Source organism: Loxodonta africana, chromosome 6, assembly GCF_030014295.1.
Source record: "Loxodonta africana isolate mLoxAfr1 chromosome 6, mLoxAfr1.hap2, whole genome shotgun sequence".
NCBI lineage: Eukaryota > Metazoa > Chordata > Mammalia > Proboscidea > Elephantidae > Loxodonta > Loxodonta africana.
In genome coordinates, this window is record NC_087347.1 from 73,856,914 (window position 1) to 73,879,852 (window position 22,939).

Below are 22,939 nucleotides of genomic sequence, written 5' to 3' on the forward strand. Positions count from 1 at the left end.
GCATCTGGCTGTTGAAGTGCTATAGTTTCAAGTGCTCCAGTACTTGTGCTTTGTCACACGTATATGTGCAAGAGTTTAGTAAGGAGACTCACAAATGCAACAAGAAACTCCAGTGACAGTACTGAGTGTTCAACAGATGCTTCCAATACGCATGTACAGACAGACAGACTCAAAGCACACCAGGGTTTCTTTAAGTCTAGCGGCACCCACTAGAAGAGAGTGTCACACAGGAGAACTGCCTTTCTTTTATGATCAGCCAGAGGCTGGTCTCCTATAAAAGGCCTGGAATTTGAAGCGGCCATGATTTAACAAGAATAAATAACAACTCAGGCTGCTTCTCCTTCATCAACTGAGTCAAAATAAGCAAGGGTTGGCTCTCAGGTACCTCGGTATGACTGGAAAAAATAGTCATGAATCCTATTTTTTAAAAGAACACAGAAAACAACACGGAATTTCACTATGAGAAGAAGACATTCTGAGAAAGTATCCTAAGTACGCTCAAGCTCTCACCAGCCCCAGGACATACCTCCCTCTACCAGCTGAGGCCACAAACTAATACTAGTATAGTAATGATTTAAAAAAAAAAAAATCGAGTGGGGGCTGGCAGGTCTGTTTATCTACAAGAGTCTGAAAACATACACTGTCAAGCTGGCCTAGGACATATTTTTTGTCACATGAACACACAGACCACACGACAAATTTTCAGATACAGAAGGTTCACAGTTTCCACTTACTGTCATTGTTGGAGCCTGTTTCCATAACACCATAAGGAGGAGCCAGAAGTCCTGCCATATACTGTCGATATTTCTGAAAGACAAGATTGTAAATACACAGATATTTACTCACTTTGAGCATTCATTTATTGACACGATAAAAAGCAGAAATGCTGGGTGTCAGGAAGCATCTGAGCCTTGCATTTATAGAGCCATGGAATGTGCTCTCTGGGATCTCTGGTTAAAATAAAGAGCTGTGTTCTAAATAGGTTTTCCTGGATAAGACTGAATGTGTTCCCCCTACTCCTGGGTGGGTGGGTGGGTGGGTGAGGGGAGGGGGGGGTTCTATCTCAGCCAGTTCATTTATGTATTTCAGACTGATTAACTGAATTGTGTGGGCTTTTTACCCTCCCTCCACCTCCTGCACCCCTCTTCCCCAGCAAACACATGCTCGGCTCTTTGTGGAGGGAAAGGCACTTGGTTTTTATAGATGCAGATACAAATAAATGTGCTGCTTTCTTAATAGGTGAATGGCACTGAATCAGCTTCTTTCAAGGCAAAAAGAAACACATCTCTGGAAAAATATCTGCTTGAAAGAAGATGATTCTATTCCATTTACCTATTTCCTTTTACACGGTACACCTGCCTGCTGTGTGACCACCAAAGAACTTTTTTGGTATGTTGTCAAAATAGTTTGGCTTAATTTAGTACTCTTCGGCCTCCCCTGAATTGTATCCACTGGCTTCTGGTCCAGCCATGCTCTAAAACCTGGGGCTCGGCAATGTATACTAGCCCCAGGAGTCTGTGCTGTTTGGGAGGGATAAGGCTTGGTGAACGTAAAACAATTTAGAGTGTCCAACTCAAGGTGTGACGTTTCAGAAGAATGGCAAATGAATATTCAACATTGTCTCTTCTCAAGTAATAAATACAGCCTCCTCCCCTTTCAGAATGAAAGCTGGGCAATTTTATTTATTGCGCAGGACCGTGTATATTTATGGTTTGTAGCAATGATGACACATCAATGTTAAAGAGCATCAAAAGAACCAACACTCCAGAATGTGCTTGTGGGTTCCGGGAACGTCAGTGAGCGTCAGCAGAAAGGCGTCATCTGTAGCAATGGGCAGCTGGCAGCACGCAGTATTCTGGCAACCATCTGGCCCATTCGCTAGATTTGAATGGCGTTTGTAATGTAACATTGATGTTTTCTCAAAAGAGCCTTCTTCTAGTCAAGATGTGACTGTTTTTTTTTTTTTTTAATCCTTTTTTCTTCTCATTCTGAGGCAACTACGCTAACACCTGCATGCAAACATTAAAAATCATGATTTTCTTTGCCTCTGAGCTAACTTCACTCAAATATACCCACAGGACCCATCTATCACCCCGCATTCTTGACATTTCCTTTGATAATTTCCCAGTTCTGATTCTCTTCTTTCGTATGACACCATCCACTCTTCTTCCTCATGACAGAAGCACTGATTAAGCCATTTCGGGGCATCATTATTCTGGATTCTGAACCAAACAGGCTCAGAGAGAGCAGAGGGGGCTGGTTATGTTCTAAGAAAATTCTATGACCCTTACAGCCTTTTAAGTAATTGGGTATTCCTCTTACCGTTGATAACTCCCTAACAAAATCCTAAAAGAAATAATTCATTCGAGTTTAAATTGACCATTCCACTTTGCTTAGAAACGTTGTTTCGGATGCAGCGGATGTTCTTTGTCTCAAGCAACCCCATCTTTGGCAATTCCCATGAACTCCCTGAAGCATCTTCTTGATATCCCGGCTGAATCAGACTTCACTTTTCTTCACTTCTCCCAGCACTGGTCTGTTGCTTTCTCATGGGGCGCATCATTAGGGCTGCTGCTGGAGGAGAAAATAGCACTTTCCTCTAGGCAGATGCAGCCCTGTGGGGAGCAGAGTGCAGGCTGGATTTCAGTACAGGTAAGTATTGAGCGGAGTTCCTGGGTAGTGCAAATGTTTAATGCACTTGGCTGCTAACCCAAGGTTGGAGGTTCAAATCCACCCAGAGGTGCCCTGGTGATCTACTTATAAAAAACCAACCCTTGAAAACCCTATGGAGCACAGTTCTACTCTGACACATTAAAAAAAAAAAAAAATTTTTTTTTCTGACACATTACCATGGTCAAAATCGACTTGACGGCAACTGGTTTATGTGTTGAGCACCTACTATGTGCCAGACCCTGTCCCAGGTGCTGGGTTCACTGTGAGGAACAAGCAGAAAAGGTCCCCTGTGATTCCAAAGCTTCTGCCTCCTGCAACACAGGGCCCTATGTCTTGCACTTGATAGAAACTTAATACAGAACTGCTGAGCTTAAAATTCAACTTTTTAAATGAAAAATGTCAAACATATATAAAGATAGACAGAATAGTGTAATGAACAGCCACATAACAAACACCCAGCTTCAAAATTATTAATTCTTGACCATCTACACTTCCATCCACTTGCCCTCTCCAGAATTATTTTGAAGCAAATCCCAGACATCATATTATTTAATTCATAAATATTTCTATAGGAATATCTAAAAGAGAAAGACTCTTATTTTTTTTAATGAAACCACAATAACATTATTGCAACTAAAAAACTTAACAACATTTCCATAATATCCAGTCAGTGCTCAAATTTCTAATTGCCTTATAATGTTGTTGCCGAATTGAATTTAAAGTGTAGTTCATAGACTATGGCCCTGAGATACTCTTTAAACCTTGGACAGAAACCATTCCCTGAAAGAACTTTTGAACAAAATAGCACGTTAGCTCAAAAAGTAAAGAATTCCAACCTGGAGAACTTCACTCTTTTAAAACTTATCCATATGAGACCAAATGGACAACAGTTACTCTAAAGCATAAATGAGAAGTTTACGGGCAGTGAGACAAAATTAATGGGAGTGGAACAACTAGGACGGAAGTAAGGAGACTGCGGACAGAAACTGAGGAATGTAACCAATGACAGTGAATGGTATGTGCAGAAATTGTTGAATGGGAACCTGTTTTGCTGTGTATACTATCACCAAAAATACAATAACATATTATTTTAAAATGTAGTTTATTTAGTAAGCCAACATTAATCCCAGTATAGTAATGAGCTTTTGGTGTAGTGGAGATTACAAAAACAGGACTGAAATACTTATATCTGGAAATAAAAAGTCACCTTTTTAACTTGATGGGGTACTTTTTAATATACATTTGCTAGAGCTGGGGAATTGCATTCTGATGTAGCACCCTGCAGAGTACCTAAGTAAATTTGGATTAAAAACAAAGAACTAGAACAAAACCTACATAAAAAATTGGAATACCTAAATTATTTGCATATTACTTGATCTTTGGGCAGCATTTCATCTTCCAAGCACAAGATAAAAAGCAATCTATGAAAGAAAATACTATACAAAAAGATGTCGAGCCTCATTCACAACAGAAAGGCAAATTGAAATTACAGTGCAGTATCATTTTTTGCTTGTCAGATTTGGCAAGGTTTCAAAAAGTTTGCTAGCATACTGTTGGTGAGAGTGGGGAAAACAGGTTCTCTCATGTATTGCTTATGGGAATATAAAATGATACAGCCTCAGTGAAAGGCAATTTGGAAGTATCTGTCAAGTTTTAGGAAGAAAGGCCTGGCAATCTACTTCCAAAAATCAGTCAAGGAAAATCTTATGGATCACAACAGTCTGATCTGCACCCCATCATGGGGATGGCACAGGGCCAGGTAGCATTTTGTTCCGTTGTGCGTATGGGGGGCTCACCATGAGTTGAGCACAGACTCGACGGCGGCTAACAACAATGATCAATCAAATTTTAAAATGCATGTTTCCTTTGAGTAAGGAGACTTCCTTAGAGAGCAGTTGGAGAACATCCTGAAATTCCTGAATGCATATGCAAAGACATAGGTACAAGAATATTCACTGAAGCAGTGTTTGTAATAGCAAAGAAGACAACAAAAACAAACAGGAAACAACTCAAATGTTCACCAACAGAGGACATCTGGGTTACTTCTTGATAAACAGACATTAATGGGTTATTTCCTGAAAAACAAATCATGTTATATTAATCCAGTGGAATAGTATGCAGCCATTAAAAAGAATGAAGCAGTACTACCTATAATGATATTGAGAAATTCTCCACAATGCACTGTTAAATGAAAAAAAGAAAACTGTACAGTGGTTATACAATATGCACAGGGCATAATGCACATAGTATACTACCATTTCATGGGGGTAAAAGAATAGAAGTGTGTGCATGTGTGAATATACATGAGGATTTATAAATTCATGGGCTATCTCTGGAAGGATACACAAGAGCATAGTAATAAGGATTGCCTCTGGGAAAGGAATCTGGGTGGCTGAGGGACAAGTGGGAGGGAGGCTAAGTTTTCACTGTAACCAAAAAACCAAACCAAACCCATTGCAGTCATGTCAATTCCTACTCATAGTGACCCTATAGGACGGAGTAGAACTGCCCCATAGAGTTTCCAAGGAGTACTTGGTGGAGTCGAACATGCTGACCTTTTGGTTAGCAGCCATAGCACTTACCCGCTACACCACCAGGGTTTCCAGTTTTCACTATACATCCTTTAAAACCTTTGACTTTTGTACCATGTACAACTATTACCTCTGGGGCTCCAGAGCAGTTAATGCTATTCTCTATTTTACATTTATTATGTAACTTCTGTATCACACTTCATTCGAAGAAAGTTTCGCTACTAAAACAAGCAAGCAAAACACAAAAAACATTCCCAAAACAAAGAAAAATTTTAGGACAGAAGGAAGGAAGGAATTAAGAAAAATAAAAAGGCCACACGTAGGTGCTCTGGTCAACATGCCCAGCTGATCCCAGTGTTAGAGTCATCCCAGGAGCCAACATGAAAGTGAGGAAGACAGGTCACCCCCGTACTCCCTGTTCACCTTTCTGACCCATATAATCTGTAGATATAACAAAATGGTTGTCATTAAACGCCATTAAGTTTGGCATAGTTTTTCTATACAGCAAAAGACAACTAGAACTGAATTTGTTATCTGAAAGTGGGGTGATGTTGTAACAAAATCTAATGCCTAAAAGGTGTGGCATTAGATATGGAATTGGAAGGTGGGTAGAAGCCTAATGGGGCCAGAGGAGACTGTCAATGAGAACTTGAACAGAAGTAAGAGACATATTGATATATTAATGGAAGATGGAGGGCACCGACCCTTGTTACGTAGTGGCGGAAAGTTTAGCAAAACTGATGCTTGCAGTAATGTGGGAAATGGAAGCTGCACCTAACGAACTGATGGGTTTGGCTAAGAAGATTTCCAGGCGGAATGTGAAATGTCCACTATTTTCTGTTACCTGTGTATCATAAGATGCAAACAGAGATGGGCAAACAAAAGAACCACTTAGTTTGCAATCAGAATTCAGAGGAAAGATAAAGCATCCAGAACTTGTAGAGTTCAAAAATAAAACTATCTCCCATTTCTAGTCTCTCTCAGCAAAAGATTATCAAAATAAAAAAAGGCCACATGGCAAAGGTTAAACGCAGAGCACTGGCAGGAAACAGCTTCAGGCTAAGGATGAGGCCAAGGGTGTGACTGTAAAACTTTCCTTAAGACGTCAGAAAGACTAAAGGTGCTCCACAGATTGTTGTGGACAGACAAAAGAATTTTTAAGAATCTTAAGGGTGTTGTATCACAACAGCCGTATAAAGAGTCCAAAGTAGAGAAAGGCTTATGAAAATATACATATGTGAGTATGGCTTTTGTCTACTAGAATGGGTTATAAATTGATACCTAAGAAACCGACCCAGCCCCTCATCCACTGCTGGTGGGAATGTAAAATGGTGCAGCCACCGTGGAAGGCAGTTTCTCAAAAAGCTGAACACAGAACTACCATATGACCCAGCAATCCCAATTCTAGGTATATACCCAGAAGAAGTTAAGGCAGAAACACAAAAAGAAACATGTACATCAATGTTCACCGCAGCATTTTTTTTACGGTAGCCAAAATGTGGAAATACTGAAATATCGATCAACATACGAATGGAAAACTAAAACGTGATATATACACACAATGCAATAGTACTCAGCCATAGAGAGAAATGGAGACCTGCTGCACGCCTTGAAATCATAGTGCTGAGCGAAACAAGTCAGTCGCAAAAGCACAAACATCATATGATCTCACTTATAGGAAATAAGCAAAGATTATTAGTGGTTACCAGGGCTGGGAGGGAGGAGGGGTTTTCCTAGGGGGCGTTGAGTTTATGTTAATGGAATGGTTTGTTAAAGAATAGTAAGAATAGCTGCACAACTTGCAGAATGTAATCAATGTCACTGGATTGTACACGTGGAGGTTGTTGAACTGGCACGTGTTTTGCTGTGTGTTTTAATTTTTACCACAATTGAAAAGTAAATAAAACCCATAAAGGCTTTAAACAGAAAGAGATAAAGACAGTACATAACAAAAAGAATCCCTTAGACCCCTGAACTTCTATGAGCAGGAAGCAGGCTGAGAAAACTACTCAGCTAAAACACAGGCTGCTTTTTATGAAAAGGGAAGATGGCTCAGAGAGTAGAACGAAAACCCTAGAAGGCAGAACCAGGAGCCACAGAAAACAACTCCCAAGGAGAAGAACTGGAGCTGAATCAAGGAACTGGTGCCATTTTCCCAGCTGGACTTCAGGACTCCTGTGGGCTAACTGCTGACTAATATATGCCTGTCATTCCACCTCCCCGCTTTTGCAATAGGTTATCTGTGGCAGTGTTCCCATCCCCTGCAACCATTGTATGCTGGGTGTGGTGGCCGGTGGCGGGGGGGGGGGGTGGGGGGGGTGGGGGTGGAAGGGTAGATAACTTGTCTCTTCTATTCACAGGTCACAGATTGAAAGGACTCATACTCAAGGAACTGTACTTGAGAGACCACATCTGAGGTGCCTCATGCATGCCTAGATCTGATTTAGATGACGGGATCCTGTACTTGGAGTTGATGCCATAACAGGAAAACACTTTGAAGATCTTGGGAAAGGAGAAAGTGTGTTTTGCATGTGGAAGGGATGTGAACTGTTGTAGCCAGAGGTGGACTGGGACAGATTGTATTTTCAAAGATGGCCATAACACTCTCTCATCCCATATACTCTTCTGAAATGTGACCCTGCCTTTCCTTCATTAAGAGATAGAGTCTAATTCTCCTCCCCTTGATGTTGGGCTGTCCTTGGTGATTCTCTTGTAAACCAAAGAATATGGCAGATATGATGCCGCATGACTTCGGAGGCCAGGTCAGACAATGCCTTGCAGCTTCTACCTTGGTCTCTGGGAACACTTGTTCTCCAAGTGCTCTCTCGGGATGCTTCCTCTCAGAACCGAGTTGCCATGCTGTGAGAAGCCCAAGCCATGTGGAAAGGCCACATATAGGTGCTCCAATCAACAGTTGACTAAGCTCAGCCAAATAATTTCAGCTCCCAGTTGTTCGAATCAACTTCTGCCATCTGGGTCTTCCCAGCTAAGGACCAGACGGCACAGAGCGGAGAAAAATCATGCCTACTGTACCCTTTTAGAATTCCTGACCCACAGAATCCATAAGCATAATAAAATGGTGGTAGTTTTATGACACTAAGTTTGCAGCAGTACGTCGAAAGGGGACTGCCAGAAATTCAAGCCAGATTCAGAAGAGGATGCGGAATGAGGGATATCATTGTTCATGTCAGATAGATCTTGGCTGGAAGCAGAGAATACTAGAAAGATGTTTACCTGTGTTTTATTGACTATGCAAAGGCATTCGACTGTGTGGATGATAACAAATTATGGATAACATTGCGAAGAATGGGAATTCCAGAACACTTAATCATGCTCATGAGGAACCTGTACATAGACCAAGAGACAGTCTTTTCAACAGAACAAGGGGATACTGAGTGGTTTAAAATCAGAAAAGCTGTGCATCAGGGTTGTATCCTTTCACCATACCTATTCAATCTGTATGCTGAGCAAATAATCCGAGAACTCAGGCTGTGTGAAGAAGAACAGCATCAAGATTGGAGGAAGACACATTAACAACCTGTGATATGCAGAGGACACAACCTTGCTTGCTGAAAATGAAGAGGACTTTAAGCACTTAATGATGAAGATCAAAGACCACAGCTTTCTGTGTGAATTACACCTCAACATAAAGAAAACAAAAATCCTCACAACCGGACCAATAAGCAACGTCATGATAAATGGAGAAAATATTGAAGTGTCAAGGATTTCATTTTAACTTGGATCCACAATTAACACCCATGGAAGCAGCAGTCAAGAAATAAAACAACATATTGCACTGGGGAAATCTGCTGCAAAAGATCTCTCTAAAGTGTTAAAAAAAAAAAAAAAAAAAGATGTTACTTTGAGGACTAAGGCAAGCCTCACCCAAGCCATGGTGTTTTCAATTGCTTCATATGCATGCGAAAGCTGGACAATGAATAAGGAAGATCAAAGAAGAATTGATACCTTCGAATTGTGGTTTTGGCCAAGAATATTAAATGTACCGTGAACTGCCAGAAAAATGAACACATCTGTCTTGGAAGAAGTACAGCCACAATGATCCTTGTGAGGATGCGAAACTTGGTCTCATGTATTTTGGACACGTTATCAGGGGGGACCAGTCCCTGGAGAGAAGATCATGCTTGGTAAAGTAGATGGTCAGCAAAAAAGAGGAAGCCTCTGAAGGAGATGGATTGACATGGTGGCTGCAGCAAGGGGCTCAAACATAGCATCGACAGTGAGGATGGCACAAGATCGGGCAGTGCTTTGTTCTGTTGTACACAGGGTTGCTATGAGCTGGAATCGACTCAATAGCACCTAACAATAACAATCTAACAAGTTTGGTGTGGTTTGCTAGACACCAATAGATAAGTGGAACGGTGCACTACCAGAGATTAAATTGTGCCATTTGAAGTGAATAGGCTTCTACATTGAATGTGCAGGGCTGGGTGATTACCTTGGAATATTAAGGAGCCACCCCCGACAGAGTAGTGTAGAAAGTGGTTCTCAAAGTGGCATGTAAGCACTGTTTGTGTTTATAGGGTTTATAAAGAAATTGCCTAGAGGTCATTGAGGAGGATAGAGGTATAGGGGTTCTATGCAGTGATAAGTACACCTTATTTTCACTTATTGAATATCTTGTTATCCAACATTTCACATTTATGACAATAATAAAAAAATCTACTATCTGAATATTTTGTGCATTAACGACATACATCTGGCAGTAAAGAACGCCGAGGAGTGAGGCAAGAGTAATGCTGGCTGTAATGGTTGAGGTTATGTGTCAACTTGGCTGGGCCATGATTCTCAGTGGTTTGGCAGCTATGTAATGATGTAGTCATCCCCCATTTTGTGATATGAGGTGGTCATCTTCCATTTTCACATAATGTTGATTGCACATAACAACCTGGTCTTTGGAATCTAACCATGGCAGTAAGTTAGGAGAGGGTGTAAATACTAAACCAGTCCTGGTGGAGTTGTGTCTATTTGGCCTGGAATAAATGAGGAGCCTAAGCCTGAAGCACTCTTGGCTGAGTGCTGAGTGATCACACACCGTGTCTGGCTGGGCAGGGGCTGGCCTGGCAGAGTCTGCCTCCACCAAGTTCAGCATCACTCATCTGAGTGTGAGTGGTACCTGGCAGCAGCAAATAAGGACAGCAGTAGAATGTGCACGTAGCCCCTTCTCTCTTGGTTTACACATGGAGGTTGAAGCAATTCCCTTTCAACTATAAAATTCTCCAGAGGCAGGGGTTATTGGAGAGTCGGATACTGGACTACCTTCTTATAGGGTTTCTTGGTGTTCCAGTGATGAATGAACAAATAAGAGAGTCGGCTGCATTAGTAAACCTAGATTGTGGATCAGAAATTTGAAAGCCACTTCAGGTTTTCTGAGAAATAGAATGAAACTAAAAGGAATTAACGAAGGCCACACTTAACAAGGGCCACACATGTAAGCCAGGAGAAGCCAGCTTAAACCCGAGGCCCGAGGTTTCTTAGGGGTGACAAAGCAGGTCTTTATGGTGGTTCCTCAGTATCACCCCCAAACACTTCCCACATCCTAGTGGCTAAGAGTACGTAGTGGCCTGGCTGAATCCCTTGGCCATGCCATCCTTGGGGCCCTGATTAACTCCCCCTACAAACCCTTCCCCAGACCCCAACACACTCTAATACCTCAGTAGCTAGGCAGCCATACTCAGTCAATTTTTAAATCACCACACGCACATGGGAAAGAGCAATGCTCTTTCCAAAGTACCAAAACAATAACAAGTTGGCAGAGGTAAGTCAACAGCTGGCTGAGGAAAAGAATACTGAATCATGTGTTGAAGGGAGAAGGAAATTGAGAGTGCCAACGTTAACACCCAAATATCCTCCACTGTGGCCTTTGGGATGAGTGCCACATGTGCAGACACTTAGGACAGCTGGGGCTTTCTGTCAACATCCAGAGAAGCTTCTATGATGCCCTTTCAGGTTGTGTTTGTGTGTGTATGTGTGTGGAGGGTGAAGAGGAAGGCAATGGCACAGCATCAGCCTGGATTTAGTTGTCTCTGAGGCCCACCATCTCACCTTTGTTAGAGAGGCCACCCTACCTCAGATGCTGATCCAGACCATGAGGAAGTCCCTGGTTGGTGGACTCCTGCAGATGCTGCTCTTCCTAACCACGCCAGATCTCTGTAGGCAGTTAGGAAATTGGTTACCCAGATGACAAGAAAATCACAAGGCTGTTTAAGGGTCTTAGGAGAAGGCAACCTGGTAGACTTGGTCCCCGCATCTATTCCTGGTGTTGTCACTAGTCAGGTGGGTCACCTCAGACAAGTCCTTCCCGCTCTCTGGCTTCATTCTCCTCATCACTAAATTGGGTGCTCTGAATTAAATCAAGAGTTTTTCAACTTTGTTCTGCAGAACCCTGGGGTTCCTCGGAAAACCCTCAGGCAAGGGATCACTAAGTGAGAAGAGCCCCAGACCTTTAGCTCCTATGTCATCTGGAGTGGCTTTATTTTCATCAGATTTATCTGAGAGTTCCAAGAGCAATTTCGACCACCAGATTAAATAAACTCTAATTTCAGCTGAAGAGCTGTCACTCAAAGGTCTGCATGAGAAATCAACAAAGACCAATTTAGGATTTGTCTAGGAGGTGTCAGGAACTCTACTTTCTATGAGGAAGACTTTCATGGTTGTGGGTTGGCCAAGTGACAGAGTGCTCCACAATGAAAGATTTATCAACAATATTGGTACTTAAGAATTTAACTGAGGTTCACCACAATACAACGATGAGCTTTCTAAACTGCGGCATGCAGACCCCTGATGTGGCAGCCAACAGGGCACAGGGAATGTCAGAAGGACAAACAGGAGCTCTTCCTGGAGCTTCGATTTTATTCTGTCAAACAGTTCCAAGAATTTTGTTTATACTTTTATATTATGGAGTAGAAAGCTAAATTTGCATACATTTTAAAGATTAAAGCATGAGACTTCAAAGAAATTTCAAGCTTGCTGCTGGCTACTTCTAGCTACAAAGAGTCTAGACCCCAGGCATTGTGTATTGATTTCCTCTGCATTAGGGGAACTTCAGTGGAAAAAAACCAAGAACCTCTGACGTTATGCAAAGAGTGCAGGCATTGGAATTACACAAGACTGGGGTCCTAATTCTGATTCTGCTGCATGCTATGTCTCCAAACTTGGGTAAATTTCTTACCTCAGTTTCCTGGGTAAGGAAACTGGGATAATAACCCCCATCTTTCAGGGCCATTGTGCAGATTAGAAATAAAATCTATAAAAGCACCCAGCACACATTAGGCACTTAATAAATGGTAGTCCCTAATAATATTACTGATAACAGTAATAATAAACTATGGATTAATCAAGCTAACTACAATATGCTTGACAATATTTCCAAATCAGATAGTGTTTTGCTTTGTAAAAAGACATTTTCTGTATTACAACTTAACATTACTAAGCCTGGAATATATATATATATATGGAACCGTGGTGGCTTAGTGGTTAAGATCTATAGCTGTTAACCAAAAGGTTGGCAGTTGGAATCTACTAGGTGCTCCTTGGAAACCATATGGGGTAGTTCTACTCTGTCCTATAGGGTCACTATGAGATGGAATCGACTCAATGGCAAGGGGTTTTGTTTGGTTTATATATATATATATATATATATAACCAAAAAAAAAAAAAAACTTTGCTACCGAGTCTATTCCAACTCAGTGACCCCATAGGACAGAGTAGAACTGCCCCTTAGGGTTTTCAAAGATCGGCTAGTGGATTCGAGCTGCTGACCTCTTGGTTAGCAGCTTGAGCTCTTAACCACTGCGCCACCAAGGCCCAATACACACACAGACACAAACACATGCACACGCGCACACACGCACACACACACACAATATAAAGACCCACAATATACCTACTGATCAGTGTGTTAAATAGGTCTGTGGAGAAAAAGAATAAAAATAATAGACTTTCTTAAGTAAGTTTGTAAGACACTATTTTTATATTCTGATGGTAAAATAGCCCAAGGAGAAAGTAACAAGTTCCAAAATGATGCAGCAAGTGAAGAGCAAAAGAAAGCCATATATATATATATATATATATATATATAGCGTAACAAGAATAAGTAAAGCATTTCAGCTAGCAGAATGTTTTCTTATTAATAAAATTCTTTAAAATAAATTCATCTCTAAATTAAAATTGGCCAGTTTTTAAAAGTAAAGCAAAGTTAGTGCGTGTGGCCCAGAATAAAAGGAAGAAGGAAAGAAAGAAGAGAGGGAAGGAGCTCTCAGGCTGGGGAGAGCAGATGCCTTGTGCTGTAATCAAGTCGCAGATGCTGTAATCAAGTCGCAGATGAGCTACCAGTTATACTGATATCTTCTAGGAAGAGACAAAAGGTGACAGCCTAGAAAGGTTAAAACCCAGCCCATCTCTCAGCCAGTTGGTGGCCTCTGCCCAGGCTACTTAGGATTTCTGACTGGAAGGCTGGCGGACAACCACAGGCTGAGGGGAGGTAGGGGGTAAATCCAGCTCTGCTCCACGGGCCCTGAGCCCTTACCTGGGGCTGCTCCTGCCCAGGGAAAGAGTGCACCTTTTTCTAAATTTACAACAAAAACCACCAGTTTTGGGTCAGGTTGATTCTGACTCCTGGTGACCGCAGGTATGTCAGAGTAGAACCATGCTCCATAGGATTTTCAATGGCTGATTTTTTGGAAGTAGACAGCCAGGCCTTTCTTCTGAGGTGCCTCTGGGTGGGCTTGAGCTTCCACCCTTTCGGTTAGCAGCTGAGCACATTAAGTGAAAGACTCCATATGGCCTAGATGCAGCCCAGGAGCCTGAATACAAGAGTTGAGGTGCGGGCCACTGAGGGAGGAGGTATAATAGAAATCTGTCACGTTCTGAAAGGTGAGTCACAGTTGGCAAAGCAGGACTTATGGAGAATAAAGGTACAATGGCAGCTTGGCAACTCGAGTTTAGCCTCTATAACAACAGGAGATGGGGTCCTGGCTGGGCAGTTTTCCCCACCCTGATGGTCAAGATGCTCCTAGCACACCATGAGGTCTTTTCTGCTGGCTCTCTAAGCTGCTGCCCACTGCCAAGTTCATCCAGGCTACAGGGCGGTCAGTGCAGCACACAGCTGCCACCACATTTGTGCCTGGCCAGCAGCAGCCAGGTGACCACCTGTGCTTCAGGCACACTCCTGAGCAACTGCCCCCTTGCAATCTCCCTCCCCTTGGACGATCATGGGGCTGCCAGGAAATCATAAGTGGTATATATGTGAAACCCCTCGGCCAGGATAATCAGCTTTAGAAATGCATTCAAAACAAGAAGCGATAAGGGTGATTAAAAACAGACACTGTGGTGAACACTTGGAAAGTGGCATGGGCTGGGAATAAGGGCAGACTAATGAGAGAGCTTGGTGGGCAGCGTCCAGCATTGGCAGGGTGGGGCAGATAGCAGAGGACTGTCCTGGGCATGCGAGGATACGTCTCATCATAACGTCCCACTTATTACATCTTTACTTAGCAGTTGCCATCAAGTTGACTCCAACTCATGGAGACCCCATGTGTGTCAGACTAGAACCGTGAACATACCGTTTTCAGTAGCTGACTTTTCAAAAGTAGATCACCCAGCCTTTCTTTTGAGGCATCACTGAATGGACTCGAACCTCCAATCTTTCATTTAGGACCCGAGCTTTTTAACAGTTTGCACCACCCAGGGATTCCTACATCTTCACAAGATTCTTTTAAGTGTCCTACCATATTAAAGCTAAGAGTGCATAAAACATAATGGCAAGAGAGGTCTTCCGTACTTTCTCTGAAAAATCAAGATTACACAGTTGAATAGCTTACAATAGTGATATAAAGTTTAAGCTTTTTTTTTCCTACTTCTTGGCAATAGTTCTCTCACAAGCTCTGTATGATAGGAAAATGGACACAACACACTGCTCTAAAATCTCAGAGAGCTGGAGAATTACTAAGCACATGACAATAGGAAAGAAGGGGAAAAGCAAGGCAGTTATAAATGGAAATCTTCAAGCAGAATTTTTGTTTACCCTTTTGAAGCCACACATACTGCTTTTCCCACAACAGATCATTGGCTCCACTGAGTTTACCTCTAATGCCAAGCTATTCTGTTTCCTTGTTATCTGATTTCTATAGCATTGGCATAATAAGGCACAAAGAACTTCCATCGCCACTTCTTCAATGATGTTTAATTACATCCTTTGGCTCTATTATAGATATTTCTAAATGGAGGCAAATTCTGCTCGCCAACTCACAGCCATTTTTAATTCATGACTAACCTGCCAAAAGCAATAGTTTAGAGTGTGATAATCACAACTATAGCTCTCATGGAAGAAGTTATCCAAACCTGATACACTTAAGAATCCTAGATTAAAGCCCAAGTGGGATGACCCTGTTGTTGTTGTTTTGTTGTTGTTGTTGTTGTTAGGTGCCATTAAGTCCACTCCAATTCATAGCAACCCTATGTACAACAGAACAAAACACCACTGGGTCCTGGCCATTCTCACAATCGATGCCATGTTTGAGCCCACTGTTGTAGCCACTGCGTCAATCCATCTCATCGAGGGTCTTCCTCTTTTTCATTGACCCTCTACCTTACCAAGCCTGATGTCCTTCTCCAGGGACTAGTTCCTCCTGATAATGTGTCCAAAGTAAGTGAGATGAAGCCTCAACATCCTTGCTTCTAAGAAGCATTCTGGCCATACTTCTTGTAAGACAGACGTGTTTATTCTTCTGGCAGTTCATGGTATACTCAATATTCTTCACCAACACCATAATTCCTCCTTATTCATTGTCCAGCTTTTGCATGCATATGAGGCGATTGAAAACACCATGGCTTGGGTCAGGCTCACCTTAGTCCTCAAATTGACATCTTCAGTTTTTAAGACATTAAAGAGATCTTTTGAAGCAGATTTGCCCAAACCTTTGATGTCTTGACTGCTGCTTCTATAGGCGTCGACTGTGGATCCAAGTAAAATGAAACCCTTGACTTCAATATTTTCTCTGTTTATCATGACATTGCTTATTGGTCCAGTTGTGAGGAGTTTTGTTTTCTTTATGTTAAGGTGTAATCCATACTGAAGGCTTCATCAGTAAGTGCTTCAAGTCTTCTTTGCTTTCAGCAAGCAAGGTTGTGTCATCTGCATATTGCATGTTGTTAATGGGTCTTCCTCTAATCCTGATGCCCCGTTCTTCTTCATACAGTCTGGGTTCTCAGATTATTTGCTCAGCATACAGATCGAATAAGTATGGTGAAAGGATACAAACCTGACGCACACCTTTTCTGATTTTAAACCACTCAGTATCCCCTTGTTCTGTTCGAACGACTGCCTCTTGCTCTATGTAAAGGTTCCACATGAGTATAATTAAGGGTTCTGGAATTCCCATTCTTAGTAATGTTATCCATAATTTGTTATGATCCACACAGTTGAATGCCTTTGCATAGTCAATGAAACACAGGTAAACAGCTTTCTGGTGTTCTCTGCTTTCAGTCAGGATCCATCTGACATCAGCAATGATATCCCTTGTTCCACGTCCTCTTCTGAATCCAGCTTCAATTTCTGGCAATTCTCTGTCAACGTATTGCTGCAACCGTTTTTGACTTATCTTCAGCAAAATTTTACTTGCATGTGATATTACTGATAATGTTCAATAATTTCCACATTCTGTTGAATCACCTTTCTTTGGAATGGGCACAAATGTGGATCTCTTCATCAATTGACCAGGTAGCTATCTTCCAAATTTCTCAAGCACCTCCAGCGCTGCATACCGCCTCAGATGGTATTCTGTCAATTCCTGGAGACTTGTTTTTTGCCAATGACTTCAGTGCAACTTGGACTTCTTCCTTCAATACCATCAGTTCTCGACTATATGCTACCTTCTGAAATGGTTGAATGCTGACTAATTCTTTTTGGTACAGTGTCTGTGTTTTCCTTCCATTTTCTTTTGATGCTTCCTGTGTCATTCAATATTTTGCCCATAGAATCCTTCCATATTGCAACTCGAGGTTTGAATTTTTTCTTCAGTTCTTTTAGCTTGAGAAATGCTGAGCGTGTTCTTCCCTCTTGGTTTTCTAACTCCAGATCTTTGCACATTTCATTATAATACTTTATTTTGTCTTCTTGAGCCACTCTTTGAAACCTTCTGTTCACCTCTTTTACTTTTTCATTTCTTCCATTCACTTTAGCTACTCTGTGTTCAAGAGCAAGTTTCAGAGTCTCTTCTAACATCCATTTTGACCTTTTCTTTCTTTCCTGTCTTCTTAATGATCTTTTGCTTTCTTCATGTATGATGTCCTGGATGTCAATCCACAACTGATCTGGTCTTTGGTCATTAGTGTCCAATGCCTCAAACCTATTCTTGAGATGGTCTCCAAATTCTGGTGGGATATACTCAAGGCTGTATTTTGGCTGTAGTGGACTTGTTTTAATTTTCTTCCGTTTCAATTTGAATTTGCATATGAGCAATTGATGATCTGTTCCTCTGTCAGCCCCTAGTCTTGTTCTGACTAATGGTATTGAGCTTTTCCATTGCTTCTTTCCACTGATGTAGTCAGTTTTGTTCCTGTGTTTTCCATCCAGGGTGGTCCACATGTATAGTCTCTGTTTTTGTTGTTGAAAAAAGGTATTTGCAACACATAAGTCGTTGGTCTTACAAAATTCTATCATGTGATCTCTGGAGTTGTTTCTATCACCAAAGCCATATTTTCCAACTACCAGTCCTTCTTCTTTACTTCCAACTTTTGTATTCCAATCACCAGTAATTATCAATGTATCTTTATTTCATTTTTGATCAATTTCAGACAACAGAAGTTGGTAAAAATCTTCAATTTCTTCATCTTTGGTCTTAGTGGTTGGTGTGTAAGTTCAAATAACAGTTGTATTAACTGGTCTTCCTTGTAGGAGTATGTATATTACCCTATCACTGACAGTGTCGTACTTCAGGATAGATTTTGAAATGTTCTTTTTGATGATGGATGCAATGCCATTCCTCTTTGTCGTTTCCGACATAGTAGATCATGTGATTGTCTGACTCAAAATGTCCAATACTGGTCCATGTCAGCTCACTAATGCCTAGGATATTGAGCTTTATGAGTTCCATGTCATTTTTGACGGCTTCCAATTTTCCTAGATTCGTATTTTGTACACTCCACGTTCTGATTATTAACAGATGTTTGCAGCTGTTTCTTCTCATTTTGAGTTGTGCCACATCAGTAAACAAAGGTCCCAAAAGCTTGACTCCATCCATGTCATTAAGGTCGATGCTACTTTGAGGAGGTAACTCTTCCCCGGTTGTACTTTGAGTGTCTCCCAACCCGAGGGGCTCATCTTCCAGGATTATATCAGACAATGTTCTGCTGCTCTTCACAAGGTCTTCACTGGCCAGCTTTTTCAGGAGTAGACCATCAGGTCTTTTTTCCTATTCTGTCTTAATCTGGAAGTGCTGCTGAAACCTGTCCCTGGTGGGTGACCCTAATGGTATTTGAAATACTGGTGGCACAGCTTCCAGCATCACAGCAACATGAAAGCCACCACAGTATGACAACCTGACAGATGGTTGGGGGCATGACCCTACAGGTAAGCAAATAAAGAGAGAAAATGTATTTGAAATTCTCTTTCCTACTGTCCTGTGAAAGCACCTAAAATTCCAGCCACTAGGTGTAGGAGCCTTAAGGTACTCTCGAGTGGAAGCAGAATTATTAGTTGAGAGGGATAATAGCCAGTTGCCATTGAGTCTAACTCATGGCAGCCCCATGTATTTCAGAGTAGAACTGTACTCCATAGGGTTTTCAATGGCTGATTTTTTTGAAGTAGATCACCAGGCCTTTCTTCTGAGGTGCCTTTCGGTGGACTAGAACCTGTCCAGCTTTTTGGTTAGATAGATGCCATGCCACATGAAGACTGCCAAGGAAATTAGGAATAGAAGCTGAAAGAGACAAAGACCTTCTGCCATAGCAGACAGAGAGAGAGAGAGAAAGAAAGAGGCTTCCCCTTGAGCCAGCGTCCTGAATTCGGACTTCTAGCCTCCTAAACTCTGAGAAAATAAATTTTTACTCATTATAACTCTTGTGGTATTTGTTATAGCAGTACTAGAGATACATAGTAAATCCTTAATGGGGGGGTGTGTGGGGCAATGAATTACTTAATTTGGGCTTTTCAGCAGTGGTCTTTGTGACTCACACACAATGACTGAGTGGGACTCAGAAAATAAGGTATATGGAACCTGTGGTGGTTGGGGTTATGTGTCAACTTGGCTAGGCCATGATTCCCAATATTGGAGGGTTATCCTCCATTTTATGCATTGCAAATCCTAACTTCTACATGTCAATGAGGCAGAATTGGTGTGAGGTGTATCTTAGTCACAGCCTTGCAGGACGGCGAGACTCAAGTCCCATCCTTACTCAAGTTACGCCCTTCCCTGGGGTGTGGCCTGCATCCAAGGTATATATGTAGGTGCCCTGGCTCTCTCTCTCTGCATCTGGACCCTGAGTCCAGTTCATTACTTTCTGACCTCTGGTTCTTGGGACTTGAGACAGAGGCCTGCTGTCTGACCTACCAATTCTGGGATTCACAGACTTCCACAGCCCCATGGGCTGGCGGCCTATTGTCTAACCTGATTCGCCAGCTTCCAAGCCTTATGAGCCAGCAGCCTGTGGTCTGAACTGCCGGTTTGGGTTGTTGGCCCCTGTAGCCATGTGAGTCAGGAGACCTGACCCATAGACCGGGGACTTGCCTGCCTCCACAACTACGTGTGCCTTTTCCTTGATATAGTTCATTAGTTCTGTGAGACATTGCAGCGAATTACAGAACCCAAAGATGGGAGGGAGGGTACTGAGGGGAAAAGGAGGAGTTGATGTTAGAGATGATGGAGTGGTATGGCAGTTTGGAAAAGTTAAAACACTTTGGACATCTTTAACCTCTGCCTTATAGGAATGAGCTTGTGCTCACCCTTAAAAAAGAAATTATTCATTTAGGGTGACTTTTATAACACTAAGTCCGAACCTACTACAGTCTATTGACTTATAAATGCAAATACAAACGTTGAAAAAAAAATAGCCACTGCCTCCTTATTTATAGAAAAAAACAGTTGATTGATATTTTATTTTACCATATCAGTCTTCAAAGGGTAATGGTCATTTTTCTGAATTAAAACGAACATATGGAGCCCAGCTCTTATAAAACTAACAGTAATAACAGTAATTCAAATCATGGAAACATGGAAATTTCAAGAGTGCTTAAATATTGATAATACAAAATTAGAATGTATTGATCATTTAAAAACCTAAAGTAAAAGATCATTTCACAGAAAGTAATAGCCCATGACTGTCTTCCCATCAGAGCAGATGACAATTTGTTTTTGCTTTCTTGCCAGACAGTGTTCTGCACAAAGGTGTGGTCCCTCAAATGTTGAAACCACTGGGGCACAGGCACTATGCATTTCTCAAGTTATTCTCTGACCAAGTTTCTCTAGATTCATCCATCTGCCCTACCTCCTTACTTCCAGTTCTACCCCATGACCCCCAGTGGGCTACAGTATCCCAGTTTTCGCCGTGTTCATGTATATTGGTTGCTAGATGTAACTCAACAGCCTAGAGTAGGATACTTCTCAGCTTCAATCATTTTAAGCCTTTGGAGATTTTTCACTTTGATTCATTCCAAATTCTCAAAGCCTTTCTGCTCATACATTTGCATCTACTTTCTTCATCCCCTTCATCATCATCAGTTCTACTATTTCTGTTCCCAGTTAACATAAATAACCTTGAAACTTCCATGTCAATTCAATCCAATACATAATCGTTGCATATTTCTGGGGAATTACAGGCAATAGAGCTCTGTGTAGGTTTGGGGAGCTTCTGTTTATCTTGGAATACTGTACCCTTAGAATCCTTTAGATGATTCCTGGTTTCTATCATCTCTCCACTGCTAGATAACCTGAACTCTGTTTTCTCTGCAGGAAATGTTCCATATGGCCCTCACTCAGGTCCCCATACCTTCTAATTCCTCTCTATGTCACCAAATCACAGAATTTGCCCCACTTCTCCCAGCATGAACACTAGGAGGTTTCAATAATGACAGTGGTGACTTAGCCATTCTAGAAAATAATGTAGAAGAGAGCATCAGGGTGCCACGTGTCCAAGGAGTGGAGCACGAGACTGGGCAAGACTGAGAGAGTTAGGAGGATGCAAACTTTAAGACCCAGGCAAATATAAGCTCCTTTATCCCACCTCAGCCAACATCATCAGCTGGAGCTAACAAGACCTGTGAGCTTTCCTCACAAAATAAAGAATATCACCCATATTTCACTCCTTTAAAAAATCACCTATATGAAACCAAAAGTTCAACAGCTGCTTAAAAAGAAAAAAAGATATCAAGATAAAGGGACACAGAAACTAGATTACTGGAAATGGAACATCCAGAACGGAAATAAGGAGAATGTTCACATATTGTGAAGAACGTAACCATGCTACTGAACAATTTGTGTAGAAATTGTTAAATGGAAAACTAATCTGCTGTGTAAACTTTCACTGAAAATACAATAAAATACTATTTAAAAAAAACAAACAAAAAAAGACTTGTGAGCGTTCACACGACCTGGCCCCTGCCTGACCCTCCGGCTTCAGTTCCCACCACTCTTACCTTGTTCATTCTCCTCCAACCATACTGGCCCTCTTTCAGGTCCTGGAGCACACTGATCTTTTCCTCTTCAAGGCCTCCTGTTGCCTGGAATGGCCTTCCCCCACTTGGCCTTGGCCTTGCTTGCATATCGCCTCTCTGAGTGACCTTCCTGAGCCTCCAGTCTACATGAGTTGTGTTGTTATCCCTCTCCCAGCATCACGTTTTTGCCATCAGCGTGGTCAGACAACATGTGGTCATATACTGTATCTGTATGCGTGTTGATTCAATGTCTTTCTCCTCTGTCCTAAGGGCTAATAGAGGGCAGGGACCACATCAATATTCTCTCTCACTATATACATAGAACCTACTACCCAAAACTAAACCAAACTCATTGCTGTCAAGTCAATTCTGACTCATAGCGACCCTATAGTACAGAGGAGAACTGCCCCATAGGGTTTCCAAGGAGCGGCTGGTGGATTTGAACTGCCGCCCTTTTGGTTAGCAGCTGTAGCTCTTAACCACCGTGTGCCACCAGGGGTCCCAGAACCAAGCACAGTGCTTATAAAATAGCAGGCTTTCAATGAGTATTTGTTGAATGAATGAATGAATTACTGACTGAATTTTTAAACCCTGGTGGTGTAGTGGCTAAGTGCTACGGCTGCTAACAAAAAGGTTGGCAGTTTGAATCTACCAGGTACTCCTTGGAAACCCTACAGGGCTGTTCTACTCTGTCCTATAGGGTCACTATGAGTTGGAATCAATTTGATGGCAACAGATTTTTTGTATTTTTTATGAAGTTCAGGCTCCTCAATAGTAAAGCAGAAATATTACTGTGAGATAACCCATGTAAAGCTCCTCACAACCCAGGCATGCAATAAATATTAGCTCCCATTCTCTCTGCATTATGATTTTTTCTCATGCTGATTCTGTCAAGGGGCACATTTTCATTTTAAAAACTAATGCTTTGAAGAAAAATAAGCCTAATGCACAAAGGTCTATAAACATAAATCTAATGATTTGGAGATGTTATGAAAGAAGCCATTTAAAATCATATGATGTACATGGCTAAGTATCTCTGTGATGTTTGTTTCCTTTTTATGAATAAGCT

At 41.7% G+C, this 22,939-nt stretch overlaps 1 protein-coding gene across 1 annotated transcript in view; it reads right to left on the bottom strand.

Annotated features, from left to right (window-relative positions):
• RAPGEF4 (Rap guanine nucleotide exchange factor 4) overlaps positions 1-813 on the bottom strand; it is a 153,392-nt gene extending 152,579 nt beyond the window's left edge. Inside the window, exon 1 of the mRNA XM_064286994.1 lies at positions 735-813. Within this exon, the coding sequence (XP_064143064.1) occupies positions 735-792 (58 nt within the window). The 5' untranslated portion in view covers positions 793-813. The remainder of the gene's footprint in view (positions 1-734) is intronic.
• Between the last annotated feature and the right edge of the window lie 22,126 nt (positions 814-22,939).